Source organism: Mauremys mutica, chromosome 18, assembly GCF_020497125.1.
Source record: "Mauremys mutica isolate MM-2020 ecotype Southern chromosome 18, ASM2049712v1, whole genome shotgun sequence".
NCBI classification, from domain to species: domain Eukaryota; kingdom Metazoa; phylum Chordata; order Testudines; family Geoemydidae; genus Mauremys; species Mauremys mutica.
In genome coordinates, this window is record NC_059089.1 from 19,763,298 (window position 1) to 19,781,153 (window position 17,856).

The 17,856-nt window shown below is 42.3% G+C and overlaps 1 protein-coding gene across 3 annotated transcripts in view; it reads right to left on the minus strand.

Annotated features, from left to right (window-relative positions):
- Positions 1–17,856, minus strand: part of DDX31 (DEAD-box helicase 31) — a 70,131-nt gene that overhangs the window by 45,930 nt on the left and 6,345 nt on the right. For all 3 annotated transcript variants that reach the window (XM_044992454.1, XM_044992453.1, XM_044992456.1), the window contains 12 exons: positions 16,311–16,564; positions 15,204–15,279; positions 14,500–14,543; positions 13,960–14,030; positions 12,940–13,004; positions 11,527–11,571; positions 10,048–10,089; positions 7,833–7,897; positions 4,143–4,262; positions 3,657–3,763; positions 3,001–3,224; positions 2,031–2,207 (listed from right to left, as the gene is read on the minus strand). In XM_044992454.1, coding sequence (XP_044848389.1) covers positions 2,031–2,207; positions 3,001–3,224; positions 3,657–3,763; positions 4,143–4,262; positions 7,833–7,897; positions 10,048–10,089; positions 11,527–11,571; positions 12,940–13,004; positions 13,960–14,030; positions 14,500–14,543; positions 15,204–15,279; positions 16,311–16,564 — 1,290 coding nt within the window. The remainder of the gene's footprint in view (positions 1–2,030; positions 2,208–3,000; positions 3,225–3,656; positions 3,764–4,142; positions 4,263–7,832; positions 7,898–10,047; positions 10,090–11,526; positions 11,572–12,939; positions 13,005–13,959; positions 14,031–14,499; positions 14,544–15,203; positions 15,280–16,310; positions 16,565–17,856) is intronic.

Genomic DNA, 17,856 nt, shown 5'->3' on the forward strand with positions numbered 1-17,856 from the left:
CACGAGGCAATCCTTGAACCCAGGTCTCCAGAGGCAAAAGGCTAATGCTTTAATTTCCTGTACCCTCCGCCAGCTCGCCCTCTCTGCTCAGCTGAGGGAAGTCAGTGAACACGTCCCAATCTACTTTCCTGAGTTGTCTTAGATCTCACCTCTTTCCATTTCTCTAGCTCAGGCTGTCTCTAGCCTCAAGAATATCACACTTCTCTTTGGTATCTATTGCCAGCAGTCCCCCCCCCCCCGCCCCGCAAGGTAAAACTGCCCCCATGCTCCAAGCCTTGTTCCAACTCTGATCCCTAGGAATATAGGTCTATTTCTAGCAGAGGGCTAGATGAAAGAGACGTCTGTGGAATCTTTACCCATTTGCCCCCCGGCTGGACATATCATTCTGCTCTGAGGAAGGACAATAGCAGCCTGGGCCTCTCTGACATGCCCAACCTTCTCCCAACAAAAGCGGAAGAAAAGAACGCGCTGCATCTTGTTGACACGGACAGCAGCCGTGCTCAGCAGTACCATATGGGATCCACAATTTAGCTCCATTAATGCTCTTAATTTGAAGACATCAAGCACTAATTACACACTGGGTACTAAAAAGGCAAAACCCTTCCCCTGATGCCAGCTACTTAGTGGCGTTCTGTTGCCTTAACAGCTGGTTGGGGCAGAGCCGGACCAGACCAGGCCTGCTCCCTCTCAGGCGGGCAGGCTGAGGGAAGGCCAGACTGCAGGACAGTGCAGCACATGTTCCTGGTCTCGGCAGGATGGGAATGAGTGAGAAAAACAACGGCTCTTCCCCTCTTGCCTCCTCAAATGAGCACTGTTCATTTGCCATCTCTGCCTTGCTGCTCAGGGCAGGGCAGTGACTCTCCCCCTGGGAGAGGGGCAGGAAAGAGGGTTGCTGACTTTTCAAAGATAATGGCTCACGCGTTTCACTCTCCTACTAAGAGAGAATGAACATTCACAGCAGAAACTGACACGCTTCTCCTGGCCTCTCACTTCCTTCTGGATCAAATCCCATTCTAATCAGCTGGTCAGCCAGGCCCTGCGTGTCCACCACCCACACACCAGTCGCCTTTGTTAGGTGATCTTTCGTTGGGTTGGTGTAATACAATCCCCTGCCAGACAACTCCCTCCCACGGGACTGTTCTTTGCAGCCAAAGCCAGTCTGCTCAGCTCCAGAAGAATGGGGCCAGCAACTTGTTAGTCGATACACTGGCTGACCGAGTCCTAAACGTTATTTATAATAAACGTTATTTGTAAGATTATTTCCTTTGTTAGTCGAAGCACTTTCCTGCCGACCTCAGAAAGCTGAAAACGTAGGCACACAAAGTTTGTCCACTGGGAAACATTGTGTGACTGCATCAGCACGCTGAAACAACAGCACAGCTTTTCTGTAGCGCTTCGCAGGTGTGGATCACTGTTCGCATTAATGCGTGGGGAAACCGAAGCCCCCCCAAGGTGAAACGACTCACACAAAGTCACACAATCGATCACTGGCAGAGTCCGGTATAGAAGCCAAGTCTCCGGACTCCCATACCTGTGCCCTACCTGCTGGAGCACGTTGTCACACTTAAAGAGAGCTGACCAGGGCTGGAATCAGAAAAGGAGGAGGAGGAGGAGGAAGTTTCTGTTGCAAGACAGCATCTGTAGACCCCTTCACCAGTGTTTTGTTTCCACCATGTGATCCCTTGGATATAAAGAACCCATAACGTGTCTAGAAGCACAGCTGCATAGATTCAACAGCACAGTGAGTGACAACTTTCCAGTCCTAGCACCATGTACCAGAGGGGATGATGATACTGACCTCCTTTGTAAAGTGCTTTGAGAGCCACTGATCAAAGGGAAGATATAAGACCGAGGTATTGGTATTATTATGATGTACCAGTTTTACCCCAGTCAAGTAATTGGAAGGTGGTTGTGGAAAAAAAAACAGATGTGAAACCACTTTTCCTGTGGGGTAGGAGATTAGGGTGGGGGGCAAATGAGGACCATCCTCAGCCCATTCCACTTTTAACACACTTTTCAGCGGTGCTCACCTCCTGTTCCATGTTGCCGTGTAGTCGCAGGAACTTTAAGTGTGAAGAGGAGAGTGGCAAACATTCAGGTTCTTCAGCCTCTTGGCCTCCCAGCAGGACTTTCAGGAGGAGCTTGTAGTGGAACTCCACTTGCTCACAGCTGGAGAAAAAAACGATCATCTTGTGGTGTTTTTCAAACTGCAGGGAGAACAAGAACACGCACACGGCCATGTTTATAAGCCTCTGACGATTCTCTGATCACCAAATGACCCCAATTTCTAATACAGCCGAAAACGGACACATTAAAAATGCTGGCACATAAACTGGCCGCTAAAAACAAAAGTTCACATCCCACACAGGAGCCTCCCTGTTGAGCTAGGAAGACAGAGGAGAACACCCCACTTTGGCATCCTGCACACTCCTCTGGCTCCTAGTTCACTTCTGAATACAGATCCCTTGATGGCCTTGGACCAGGCAATGCCCCTCTCTGAGACAGCTGTATGCCACAGGAACACTACAGCTGACAGAGCCTAGGCTGGGATCTTTGGGAGCTGAAATAAGGGATTTCTCAGTGGAAGGCCCCTAGGTCCACAACTCCTGACCAGAAGAGGTTAGATTGAGCCCAAGTCTGATCATCATCAGAACACAATGCAATTTAGGTATTCGTGTTTCCAAATGGGACTCAGTGTGTGTGTGTAAACTGTATATGTAGAGCTGGCTCCCAACCCCAGATCCCTTGAGAACACACACACACAAGACTTGGATTCAGTGGAAGCTTAGCCCAAGGAAGGAGCTCAGGATTTGGCTCACAGACAAAATCAGGCGAACATGGGATGACTTTGGCCATTGGGTTTTATGCACCAGAACACAATCCCATCTGCTACTCGCTTTCATTTTCCGTTGCGTGACCCTACAGAAAAATAGGAGGTAGAAATGCTCATGAACCACTTCCCTCTAATCAGGCGTGAATACAACACAAATGGAACCTCACCTTGCACTTCCCCAGGATAAAAGCTGCCAGCGTGACAAGCCTCAGTTTGCTGGGAACCACCACCACATGCTGTTTGAGCTTCTCCGGTATGGCAAAGCCACCCTCTTCCATGTGGGCTGGTGAACCAATGGCTTCCTGCTCTGGTGTGGTTCTGTCCCAGGTTTCCTCCACAATGGCAATGCTCACTGGATCATGCAAACTGATATCGGCCAACCTTGTTACTCCTGCACCAAACAAAATCCATTACACACGAAGCAGAAGCTTCTCTGTGAGTAAATTGTAGGAAATCATTCTTCTATGTCTCCTTGAGTATTAATGTAGTAGGGTAAAGACGTGCACCTCAAGAGCAACACATGCTGTTCTAGAGGAGCAGTAGAGGTCGGCTTGAAGTTGATGTAGGTGTAACGTTTTCAAGAAATTGGCAACACATTCCATCAAACTTCAATGTTCGATACATGAGAGATGTGTGATCTGAGAGAGAGGCATGGTCTAGGCATGCGCTATAACTAGAGGTGCTGGAACAATTTATATAGTGGGGATGCTGAGAGCCACTGAACCAAACTCTAAACTTGATCTATGATGGAAACCACTTCAAGCCAGGGGGTGCGGTAGCACCCCCAGCACCCCTAACTCTAGCAACTATGTCTATAACTTACCTTCTGTGAGCGTGGCTGAGAGCAGGACATTCTGCCGCCTCTCGCTCTCTGCATTTAAAGCATTGAGTATCACGGTCACATCCTTCTCAAAGCCCAAGTCCAGGATCCTGCAAATAGATGGAGACCACAGAAGACATTATGGGAAGAGAGAGGAAAAGAGAAGACTCAAGGCTACATGAGCCAATTAGGAATATAGGACGTGCCATAGTGGATTAGACAAGTGGCCTATCTAGTCCCGTATCCCATCTCCAACAGTGGCCAGCACCAGATGTGTCAGAAGGTGCAAGAATCCCTGTAATGGACAATTGTAGAATAACCTGCCCAGAGGGGAAATATCATCCAAACCCCAGGCACTTGGTTGGTTGGTTTTTGCCCTGGAGCAGGATGGTTTAGATCTCTTATTTTTAAAATATTGAATATATTATCTAATGTAGCTGTAGAGGTTCTCATTACCCATGTCAAATGTCTAAGCACTTAAAAGTTTACCTGTCGGCCTCATCCATAATCAGCCACTGAATACGACTGAAGTGAATGCACTTTGTGGACTTGATGTGATCCACCAGGCGGCCAGGAGTCGAAATGAGGATATTTATTCCTTTACGTAATCTGTTTAGATTAAATGAAATAAAGAGTTCACAGTTTATCCTTCATCTGGTAATAGCAGTGATCTGGATTTGGGAACTGGAGCCCACAGAATGCAGGGGAGAAATCCCATCCCCACTAGAGTCAATGTCAGAACTCACTGACTTCAGTGGGGCCAGGATTACACTATAGTTCTTTAAAGAGAAGCTGCTTCACACAGCTAAAAAGCAACCACGGACAACTCATCCCTAGTTTGCAAGAGATGCATCGGAGTTTTCAGCTTTACCCTGCAGAAGTTCCCATTCTTGGATAGCAGCATGTGTATTATCATATCATAGCTCACTTCGCTCTTCACTACACTAGCTCTTCATTTCCAATCATTAATACAAATAATACATGGCACTAATATGGAGCTTTCTATCTTCAAAATGCTGTACAAATACAGCTAATTAACGCAACCCCCTGTGAGATACGTCAATATTTTAATCTCCATTTTACACAGGCAGGGTTAAATAACTTTCCCAAGGCCACAAAGTGAGCCAATGTCAGAGATTAAAACACAGGCATTCCTGGTTCTCAAGTCTTGTCCTGATAAATGCAAGTTTTTTTCTTACGTCAGTGATAAATTTAGATAATGGGGGTTTGAGGCTCTGATGAGCATAAATATATGTGCACACACAATTTGCTTATATATAAACAATAATATAAAAATACAGATATCCACACACCCCCTATATCAGGGTGGATTGATTTAAAACATCACGGTTAATCATGACTTAAATCAGCAAGCAGGAAACCTAAATTTAAAGAATTGATTTTAAATCTTCTCTTGCATTTGTACTTTTTAGTTAATTTCCTTTAAAAAAAAAAAGTTCATTCTCACTGGTTGGTAACGATTAAAATATCTTGATTTGCAACGAAATATAGCTTTTACACTAAATTTGGTACTTGTTTTTGCTAACCAGAAGAGTACACTATCTCTATACACATTTACTTTAGTAATTTTATAGCTGGACATACATTTCATTGAATTTTATTTGGTTTATTATGTTAGGTAATGGTGAGTGATGCATTTCTTATTTACTAGATGATAATTTGTGATTTTTTCAAGCTGCACTTGGATGGAAACTGGAATTCAACTAAAATTACACAAAACCTGCATTTTAAAATTGTGCTGAAAAAAAGCAAGGAAAAAAAAGCAAGTTTATCAAAGCAAGCTCTGCATTTAAAACTGGTTTCTTAAACAAAGGAAATATTAACTGTAGCTTGTGAACTGATGGATTATTTCTGATCAGCATAGGCCAGATTTTCAAAGGTATGTAGGCACTGTAACGGGGCATGCTCTGTCCCTGTATGCTGGTGCCCCAGAAACTTCTCAGACTCTGTCCAGTAAGAGGCAACTTCATGTGATTTATTTACATTCCCATCACCAACCCCAATACAGTCTTGTGCAGCAAATTATTTATAGCGCTTCGCCACCTTTAGCCCTTTCCCACAGGGCTAGAGAGGAACAGGGCTCTCTCTTATTGAGCTCTCTGAACACACCAGGCTCAGCCAGCCCAGGTCCTCTCTCCACTACTTCCTCCCTAGGTCTTTCTTATAGCCCTCGGCTGATGGGCTAATGGTTCATCAGCCTTCCCAATCTGATCTGTTAATTAGCTTGCATATCCCCAATCAGCCTTGTGGAGGGGAGAAGGGCTGATTGGTACATAAGTGATCAGAGTGCTGGCTCCTCTGTTAGCTTCCAGCACTGTCAAAAGCACCCAAAGATGCAGATAGGCGCATAGTGGGATTTTCAAAAGTGCCGACACAGTTTGGGCACCTAACTCCCATTGAAATCAATGGGAGTAAAGAGAATCAGCATCCAGCATCTGAAAACCCCAAAAGGCACTTATCAGTATCATTGAGGCCAAAAGTACAACTGGGTTCAAAAAATAATTAGGTAAGCTCCTAGAGGATAGGTCCGTCAATGCCTATTAACCAAGATGGCTAAGCCTCTGACTGCCAGATGCTGGAACTGGATGACAGGGGATAGATCATTCAGTAACTGCTCTGTTCTGTTCATTCCCTCTGAATGAGCAGAGGCACTGGTCACTGTCAGAAGACAGGATACCGGGCTAGATGGACCATTGGTCTGACCCAGGATGGCCGTTCTTATGTAATACCTTTGAACATCTGGTACCACATCCTTCAGATGTTTAGAATTAGTAGACCTCTTTGTCTTCCACCTGCTTTTTATTCATAGATTGGAGGAGAAAACCAGCTTTCCTGTGTTTTCAACTCCCAATCAGCTTCCCGACTTTGAATGAACTAATTCAAATGAAGAAAACATTCCCTCTGCACATGCTACTTAAACTGAAACCAAAAGTAATTAAGGCAAAAGCTTTTCTGCACAACACAAACTGCATATACTTCCATCTGGAAAAAATGTAAATACCAGCATTTGCTTCATTCGAAAGATGGACAATAAAACAGATACTTAATGTAGAACATGACTGTGACATTTATAAGCTTAAGCGGACCACAAAAAATTAAATGCATTTTGTTCTTGATTTTATATATAATTTAAAAAGCAGTATTAACTCACTCAGAGTTGAGGAGGGCTCAGTGAAGCAGCATATTTTTTAAATGTTAAATTATTTTAATAGCTTACAGCAAATTTAATTGTAGCCGGTTCATTACAAAATATTTTTTTTTTTTAAAAGCCAGTTTTGATTTTTAACCACACAGGGCGTACATGTATATATTACAGCTGGTAAAAAGGATTTCCAATGGAAAGGATTTCCACTGGAAAATATATTTTCATCTAACTCAAAGCTTTCTGTGGGAAAGTGTTGATTTTTGAGGAAATTTTGAAAACAAATTGAAATGAAAGGTTTTGATAACGCTGAAAAGCTCCATTCTGACTTTTTCATAACAGAACACTTCAGTTTTTTGTTTCAAAACAAAAAGTTGTTTTGAAATCTACTTTACATGATAAATAACAACATAAAACTAAAAAAAGGGTCAAAATCAAAATAAAACTTTGATCCAAAACAAAAAACATTCGAAAATTGTTTTGCAGAATATTTAGAAAGTCTTTGGTTTGGTTCCGATTCAGAACGAAAACAAATTTCAAAATCATGGAATTTCCCACAAAATGGAAGAGCTGGTTCCCGCACAGCTTTTATATATGTGATATCCACTCATGCAAGAACACTGTTTAGGATTATTTGCTTGCAATTAAATAAAAAGGGCGAGATTTTAACAGTAGGGGGGAAAAAATCCTGCTGTTCTTCCCATGGCAAATACACTCCTGTTGCAGACAGCGCTGTAGACTAAGCAAATATAGGTGTTTGTCAGAGAAAGAAAAACACTGACATCGACAGGGATCATCTCATCAGAAGGCTCAACAACATTTTAAAACTAGGGCTAACTGAGGGAGGTGAATGCTCCCTGCTGACCCAGTCACTAGTTCTGTGTAAGATCTGGGGGGGTTCACCACTTGATCAGGTCACAAGCATCTCTCCCAGTAAAAAGGCACTCTCAGCAATAGAAACAGATGAAAGGATACAAGTAGACCCCAAATATAATTTTAAGAAGTTGGCTTCCTACCTGGCTTTTTCAGACTTCCTCTTTTCTCCCCCCATTAGCACGCCAGGCACAATCCAGGTAAACGGCTACAATGGGAGTAAACCAAGACCTATATGAAGTAGTCTTAAGAAGAGGCCTGATACTAATCCAAAACTGATTTTTCTTGACATAAAGACAGGCAACTCAGGTTTATAGCTGTGCTTCTGAGTTGATCTAACAGATACAGCCCACATGCACTGTACCACCTGCAGCTAAATATCAGTGGTAAATTTAATTCTAGCTATTTAACTTGCTTCTAATGTTGTTTGGGAAGATGGAAATACAATCATTTTTGCATCGCTTCCAATAATATAATAAGTCTCCCCTTCCTCTCTGTGTAACCTAAATGATCCAAGACCATTTGCAATTCTATTTCTTCCTGTTGCCTTTTAAGCAAAATCTTCCAACAGCCAAGCAAAATATAAAGAAACATAATAAAGGTCCTTTATACAGGTTTGTTATCGGGCTAATAAAGGCTCCCAAGGTGAAATACCAGCCCCACCGAAGTCAATAGGAGTTCTATCATTGACTTGGATGGGGTCCTAATCTCCGGCAGAATCGAGCGTAGCCCAGTTTTTAACAGAGGAAAACCACATATGCACCCCGTCCACCTCATTCAAGAGGGGGCATGGAAGATAGATGGCACATAAGTTTTAACGCTGTGCATACATATCTTGTAGTTAATTAAAGGCCAGAACACTGCTCAGCTTGTTACATGCCATGTAGCAATATAAGAACTGCCCTAATGGAGTGGGTCATTGGACCATCTAGTCCAGCATACCATCTCCAATAATTCATTACATTCAAACTTATAATAAATAAATAAATAAATAAATACATACATACATAATATCTTAAAAGGAGTGTATCTAACGTTCTAGGTGCTCCAACACTTCATGAATAACACAATAAAATCCCAGCAGCATTAATCATTTCAACAAGAATTCAGCCAGCCCTTTACAGAAATGCCTTTCCACCCCTTCATCATTATGGGAAGCCCTTCCAAAAACCCAATCAAACCAATTAGCTATACCAGAAAATGTAGCTACACCAACACTACAAATTTTACCACACTGGACCCTCATACTATAACAAAGCAGTGGCCCTGATTATATTTTAATAAGGTTTAGTCTTGCTTGTATGGATATGACTTGTCACACATAAGAAAGAAGAAAACAAAAGAGCCCGAGCCCAATTCTCCCCTCCCTCCCCCCCCCCGCCCCGGTTGAAATGTCACCTTTAACTGCTCTAGATCTTGATGGAATTGGCCAATGTTAAAAAGATTTGAATTTAATATCAAAGATCTTCTAATTATGACATCTAATTACAAAGAAAAAAATGAGTAAAGTATTTTTAAAATGTCTTTAATATAATTTAAAAAAACCACCTTGACAGTAGGTGATGGGGTAGGACTTGGGGAATCAGCTGGCTGTTTGAATGCATGGGAAGGCAGAGACTAAGGCCTAGATCTTGCACATGCTTATTCATAGGCTTAACTTTACCACTGGCCGTAGTCCCATTGAAATCAATGGAACTACTCATGGAAGTAAAGTTCAACATATGTTTGCAGGACCATGCAAACTAAAGCTGTTGTGAGGGACGTTCTATTAGTCTTATCATCATTTTCTTTGGGTTAATTTAACCAAATTAAATTAATTTTTTTTTTTTTAACCAACATAGCACTTTGAAAGTCTCCAATTTCCCCACACAGTTAAGTGGCTATCTGATTCCCTGAGGCCTATTTTACTACATCAGAGCCTTCTCTGTCTAACATCAATCTGAGTCCAGTGGCATCTGTCCTCGTAAGAGTTCCCATTCAGAGCCATGGAAATTCTGAAGCAGTGGCAGGCATCTCTAAAAACAAAACATTGCAAAAAAATCTATTTTTAATATCTATTACTCTTCTTTATCAAATACGTATTTAGCTCCCTAGGGTATTATAATGAATCAGCACAGCAGTCACTGAATAGTTGAAAACATCCAATAGGAAAAATCAAGCTTCAATGTGCTGGGCTTTCCCTTGAATGCTAAAAATAAAGTGAACTGGTTTTATTCTTTATTTTAAGGACCAGAAATCCTGTTACATACTGAGTCCCCTCAACTCCCTATTGCGCTTAGGGGAAGTGATGGTGCTTAGCATCTCAAAGCAAAAGGCTCGGGAAGGAGTGAGAAGGAAATAAAAGAATGAAATCCTTACCTTCAGCAATTTCTGGACTGTATCAAAGCTCTGTAGTGCAAGCTGCAGATATCAATAGATGAAAATAAAGTTTTATGGATGTCTGACACGTCTGTATTAGAAGGATAGCGTCACACAATTTAGATCAAAATTTTGATTTTTCTGCAGACTCTTAAAAACTGGTGATGTATGTTATTAGAATTCTAAATATCTTTATTAAATAAAAAAATATATACCCCACCCAGTATCCTACTCATTAGCCAACAAAAAGGAAGAAACCTCTATTAGCTTTGGACCTATACAAAAACAATGTCTTGTGCTCCCTCCGCTGGTTCAAATTAATAAACACTGTTCTCAGAGCTGTGCACATTTCTGTTAACATCTTCATTGATGCTGATAAACAAGAAAGAAACTATCCGAGGCATTCTGGGTTTTCCTTCACTAAAATCAGTATGGGATAATATGGAATCTCTTCTGGGAGAAAACTGTTAGAGAAAGGGAGTGTAAACCATAGGTTAAAGCAGTGGACTGGCAGCCAGCACTTGTGGGTTGCAATCCCAGCACTGCCACTGACTCACTGTGCGACTGAGGACATGCCATATGATCTTTCTGCAACTTCATTTCCCCACCTGCAAGGTGGGGGTAATATCCACCTAGCTCACATTGCACATGTATATGAGTGAGGCTTATTTATGCAGGTAAAATTATTTGAATTCCTCTGACGAAACATGGGCAAGCGCTAAATATTATTTATTTGCCAAACTTTCAAAGAGGCCATTACAAACTCTTGAAAGTAAAAATAATACCAATTGTAATCACAGACTAACTTTAAAAATGTACTCAACAGCAACCTTTTAATCCATCTTACGAACATGCTTTGTATTCACGGAGCATCTTTAAATAGCTTCAGAGCCTTCTCCCTTCTCAGAATTGAGCTGAGATACTGCAGTGCAGGTTGCATAAAACATTGTGCCCAAAACTAGTTACCTGTGATCAATTCTCCACATGGAAGTTATTAGCGTTTGATATGGAAAACATTGATACTCTGCTCTGAAATTGCCTTTGTAAGGCAAATAAAACAAATCAAATAAGAGTTCAGAGAACAAACCAACTCCTGGTTTGCCGTGCATTCACTGATGGATTTGAAAAGGGGCTTTAAAAATCAACAGGAATGTCTGTATAAACTCTTGCGTTTGCAGCACTGATTTTACTCACAAACTCTCCCTTCCCATGCTAGACAAATTTCTCCCTTCCCACATATTAAGCCAAGGAGTTTCCAACGTTGCCAACCAATTCTTAAACACAAGGGGAAACTTGGATGTTTCTCCCCAGCTTACTTCTCACTAGCTAAGATATCTCACGAGAACACTTGGGCTTGCCAATAGCCCAAACCTGCTCCTACTGGAATCAACAGCCAAATACTCAGGGCCTGAGAAAGTCACAGAAACCACAACACTAAAATGCCAGCACTAACCTTAGAAAAAAGGCGACTTAACTTACCTCTCTTGTTGGAACCAATATCAGTGCATAAGGCCCATCACTGCGCTGCAGAAGAAGAGACAGAGAACCATTGAGCAGAATGCACCATGAACTCAGAGAATCATAGAAGACAGAGGTGGCTATTAGCTCATGAAATCAATCCTACTGGGATTCAAGGCAGGATTGTCCCCCTCACTGCGTTGCCCAGTCCAATTTGAAATGACTCAAAGCAATGGAGATTCTATCACTTCCCTTAAGGCTTCTAGTGAATTTCTACTAGACGGCAGAGCTCTGTTAGGAAGCTTTTCCCTGATACTCGACCTACATTCGCTTTTGCACAGTGTCATTCCATTACTCCTACTTATAATCATAAACAAATCTTTTTTCCCCTCCCTGGTGCTAACAGCCTTTAAATATTAGTTGAGGATGGTCTTCTCTTTTTTGCACTCTGAAATCCACCATGCTCATTGTGTAGCTAAGATTTTATTATGTTACACACACCTGTTATATATGATCTATACAATTTCACATATTATTTCTTAGTCTGCAGAAATACACTATCTGATGCACAGAAACAATCAGACACACAAGGGACAGACAGTGACAACCCAGGCTGTTCTGCAATTATTTCAACCCATAAAGAATTTAAGAACAAATCCCCCTTGTCACACCCTAAAGAGGCACAAAACAGGAGGACGGATCTGCAGCACCATCCCCTGGGTCAACATATTGATCTGAATGGGGACAGGCTGTTGAAATACTGTATATGAAGGCAAGGACATAAAGAGGAGAAAGCATACCAGGAACCTGCCTTTGCAAGTCTCCAGACCTCCACCCTAGTTCTGAGCCACTGCCATGCTCTGGAGCCAGCCTCCTGGCATACGCTGACCACTCCCACCAGACTTTGAAAAGACATGGAGAGGGAGCTACTGCTGCTTCTAGAAATGACAACCTCCAAATGCTTTAAGCATGGTAACCCTTGATGGACTTGAGAGGGAACATGTAGGATAAAGCAGCTGTTCCCCGACTCCTCCTGCTTCAGCAACATGGATCCAGGCTTTATTGCTGCAGAAAGGAAAGAGGTAGCTATGCAGGAGTGGTGGAGGAAATCTACCATGTAACCATCTTTCCCGCTACACAGATATTTCCCTACCCCTATGCCGCACCTTGAGATTTTGGCCCATCCACCCACCCTCTTTGCTACATTAAGTGTAGGGGAACATAAAGCCCATAATATTTTTCTTATATTGCTTTTATATTTACTGAGTACTAGGGTCATGTAGGCCAAATTCCAAACTGTCATAACTAAATAGGGAGAAAGATGCTTAACCATCCTAACAAGAAGAGACACTACTGACCTCAGTGCACCAGCTGTAATTTATTTTTATTGCTTTAAAAATTAAAAGAGAGCACACTTATTTCTATAGTACATACCTGTATTTTTGACTTCATTCCTTGCAAGGACTGTACAAGGGGGATGCCATAGGCAAGAGTTTTACCTTAGTAAGAAAAACAACAAGATGTTTATGTCATTTTAAAAATGGTAGAAATTGCAGATTTCAATAGTGGTGGGAAATCAAATTTAATTAATAGAAGGTTTAAAGCAACCAAAAGAAGGTACTTTTTCAAAGAATGTACAGTCAACCTGTGGAACTCACTGCCATGGGATGCTGTGAAGGCCAAAAAGTATAACTGGGTTCAAAAAATAATTAGATAAGTTAATGGAGGCTAGATCTATTAATGGCTATTAGCCAAGATGGTCAGGGATGCAACCCTGTGCTCCACATGTCCCTGAAACTCCAACTGCCAGAAGCTGGGATGGGACTACAGAGGTGGGTCACTCAAAATTGCCCCACTTTGTTCATTCCCTCTAGAACACTTGGCACTTGCCACCATCAGAAGACAGGAGACTGGGCTAGATGGACCTTTGGTCTGGTCCAGTATGGCCGTTCTTATGTTCTTAAGTGCATCATGAAAAGACAGACATCCCAGCACTCCTAAATTGAGGTCAGAGGCCAGAAACCTCAAATGGGAAGCGTGATGGGTCATGGGGTCAGACTGGGAGAAAAAAGGTGGTGATACTCTTTCCAGCCCCACCTACGTGAATCGGCAAAATTTGATGCTGCTCACAAAACACTGAGCAGGTATTCAAAATATGACTGTGTGTGCAGCCTGGATCCACTGGTCCCCTTGAGTGTGGCTTCCTCTTTGGCCTTTGCTGGGTTCCTTGGGTTTGGGACTAGCTGACAGATGCATGTCACGATTGAGATACACTGGTAGAGCTGCATGGAAGAAATCTGCACACCCCATATCTATAGTTTGCCTGTCTCTAGCTAGTGTCGTCAGTCTATCATTTTCACAAACTGAAACCGGTGAACGTAATGCTTAGTTTGAGTATACGGAATCCAAACAATATTGTACCTGAGTAAGGAACACTGTCAATTAAATACTGACCTGACCCTGTCTGGGACCTCACCAGTGCATCCTTGCCTTTTAGCAGCACAGGAATAGTTTGCTTCTGAACACTATGTAACAAATAACACAAATTAAGAACACACAAGCACCAACTCAGTCTCAAAGTATTTATAAAGATGTGAGGTTTTAAAACCCTTCAATTGTTTCAAAACCATGTACCTGGGTTTACACAACCTTGGTGCTCTCCCAGTTATTGCTGAAAATTACTACCTCAGAAATGGGGATTCGTGAAAATAGAGCAACAAAAAAGTGTTATTTATGCTAAATAGAAATAAGGATGATTTTGTGGTTAAAGCCCAAGAGCCAGGACTCCTGGGTTCCATTTCCAGCACTGCCAAAGACTCTCTACATCAAGTTACTTTATGGCTTGATTTTTGGAGGTGCAGCACACCCACAGCTCCCGTAGACTTTCACAGGAATTGTGGGGGCTTATGAATTAATTACATTTGTAAAGGGCTTGGAGATCATTCAATGGAAGGTGCTACAAAAGTGGAAAGTATTTTATACAGGTTAGTTTACCTGGTCATACTAGCCATCTTCAAGACAGTGGTTATTGTGGAAATCTAAAGGGATAAACACAGCGTTAAAAGATTTTAATGCTATACTACTCACTTTCATGACTTCTGCAATTCAGGAGAGGGAGAAACCCCAAAGCCTGGTAGTCTCTCCCTCTTTCTGATCACTAATCCAGGCAAGTGCTTGGAAAAGTTCACTGGTCCTACAAGCATTCCTGCTAGTCCCTCAGAATGTTATTAATCCTGGCGGGTCATGACATGCTACCAAATCATGGCCACTGCGTGATCCTCAACATATTTTGGTCTGCAACCCACATGAAACCATGAGAGGTGTTTGGGTGCAGTGGGATCAGGTGCCAGCTGGGCCTGGTGTTAGCTGAGAAACATGGATCTGGGACTGGTGGGGGTATGGGCTACTGGGGTTGAAATGGCATCTGCATGTAGTGCTGATGTGGGTTGCTGATGTCGGATGGAGCACAGCTAAGGGTACTGACGGGGATGTTGACGCAAAAGCTGCCCTCAGATGGTAACATCATTAATGAGCTAATCTGAGTCACCAGGAGCAGTTTCTACAAGGAGCATGTCTCACTATCCTCCAAAAGTTCATCTCCAAGTATAAAAACACAAACCCTCCCAAACAAAGACCCATTAAAACAACTCACACCTTACACCACTACACAATGACCTTGTTGCCAGTCTAGCACTCACCAGATGGGGATGGAGGTCCAGCTGGCTGAAAGAATCTGAAGTGAAAACTTTTTCCTGCACCTGTTTCACTCCACCTCTGCAAGTTAGGGGAAATAATCCAAAGCAACGTGAGACAGTTCCAATCACCCACAGGCTACGGGCCAGATTCATAAGAGACTCAACCTTGGGTTCCAATGCAAAGATCCCAGTGGCAGAAAGTCTGCCTGGAACAAGACATTTGCCTGGGGAAGGGACATGGTCAGGCCTGCCATGGAATATGCTGATTCAGCACATCCGTGGGGCTCCCTCCAGTGGAAGCCCCCATTATCGGTGGAATCCTAATGTAATTTGCACCTTCTGGAGACAGCAAGAGTGAATCTGACTCCTTACTTAATGCTGCTTTTTCTTTACAAGGGCTCCCATTAAAGGCTACTTTCACAATCCAGCATGACAACAGGCAATGAAGGAAAACTACCTAGTCAGTACATTGTTAACAGCAGCTAGGGAACCTATTACAATACTCCAGCTCCTGAGGGCCTACCCCACCAAAGGGCATGGGATTCATAAAGGACAATCAAGAAATAAAACAATTTAGAGCCAGGTTAAATCCATAGGGCAAAGCTTTTAAACCAGGATGGTCTCCATGCTACAATGTTATCAATCTAGGGAGAGGTACAGTCTATCTGAGGGGTTTGAGACCACTCTCTGTCATGGGTCTTTTGAAAATACCAACCAACCTTCAGTCCAATTCTTCCACCTGCCACTTAATTTCATGACAAAAATCCTAATGACTTCAGGGGAAGCAGAATCAGGATCTTTGTCTTATAAGATCAGAGGCTCTCAGCATGGGGGTCACAACCACCCTGCCCTTCCTATTCTATTCCATTCTAATCTACATGGGTTCTTATACCTTCCCAGACTGTTAAATGGGAGGAGCCTGGCTAGAACCACGGTACATGGGTTGGGGATCCTGGTCTAGAAATGGCTGAAAACTACCATCCTAGATGGATGATGAGACTGTAAGTACATAGCAGGGGGGTGGAAGGACAAAGCCTCATGCTTTATACATAAAAGGGTGAGAAATCAATCGCATTTTAGGGGGGAAGGGGGGTTCTTTGTTTAAAATACCTGTGAATTTCTGGAATCTTAGGGTTGTTTTTAAACAGACAAGATGTCTTAATGAAAGGTCTGCTGCGTAGGCTCTCATTCTGTCTGTCAGTCGAGTGCTTCTTCGGAGGAGATTTTGATGACAAATTTCCCTTCACGCAGATGTCAGCCTCCTTAGTGCATTTCTTGATTGGGGATACTGACAACTTGGGTTTCTGCTTTGAAGGTGTGCCTTCGTCTGCCCATTGGAGCTTCCTTTTCAGAGCTTTAGATTGCTTCAGTGTTAGCAAATAAACAGGATGGATTAGTATGTAAGGATTAACTATGCAATATTATACCCTTCCTAAAGCCCTAGAGAGTTGCATCTCTTCCTATTGGAACCTTCATGCCCATGTACAGAGAACAGGGTTTGATTTTGCAACTGGACCTGTTCACGTTCTTCAAAGCAGAAACTGTAAGACAAATAGTAATAATCTAAATTCTTATTTTGGTGCCCATTACTACAATATCTGATCCAGTTTCTGTAACTGAACAGTACCCTCTTTAAAATATATATCATCCAAATCATTGCTGTGCAAATCTCATGATCAGATTAAAGCCAGATCTCCACCCCTCCTCTTTCTTTCTTTCAGGGATGAATCCTCCTTGATTCTGACCTGTGCTTCCATCAGGCTTCAGGAATTCTGATCTCTCTATTCCTGGCTCTATAGTGATCCTGATTTCTTTTGAAATTCCTTCTGCTTCCTCTGAGAAATGTTTTTGCTCACCCCATATTCCTCTGTCAATAATGAGGTGCACAATTAATTTAACTTTCTTCCATCACTAAATGTCCTTCACCATCTCATGCATGTCCTACATCAGTCACGTTGTTTTGCTTACGAACTTGAAAACTTTCTGAATCACCTTAACTCTCTGAGCAATCCTCTATTCTTTCTCTACTCGACCTTATATTTCCTCCCTATCCTCCACGTTCTTGATTTCATTCTGCAATCTTCCCAGCCCTCTCTGCACATGCCTCTCAAACCCTTTATTATGTTCAGCCTGTCTTTCTTCAATTATATCGGCCTTTACAAAACATAAACTCTTAGGGCATGTTCCTTATCTGGTGTAAATCAATGGAATGCTAGTGACGTCAATGGAACTGTGTCAATTTACACCAGTTCAGGGTCTGGCCCTTATTTCATAGATGGCTAACAGAAGTCTTAAGCACTTTAGTACATCAATTTCTCTTTGAATATTTTTTATTACCCCTCCATGTCCTTTTTCCCATTGATTTATCTTATTTAATGTTGTCCAACATCTTACACATTCGTCCAAAATGTGCTCAAATTCAAAGGGGGACTGTCAATGCAACACTTTTTTCTTTAAAAAGTTCCCCAATCAGACAGTTAAGATGGTCACCAATCCCACTCCTACGTGCCCCTTCTAATATCAAACTAACCCTAGTGCCCTCAAACAGTTACATCGCACACATTTTCATACTAACAACAAAAATAATGTTAACACATCTGCATCCGCTCAAAAACCATCATGCTCTCACAGCGATTAAGAAGATTTGTCGTATGCT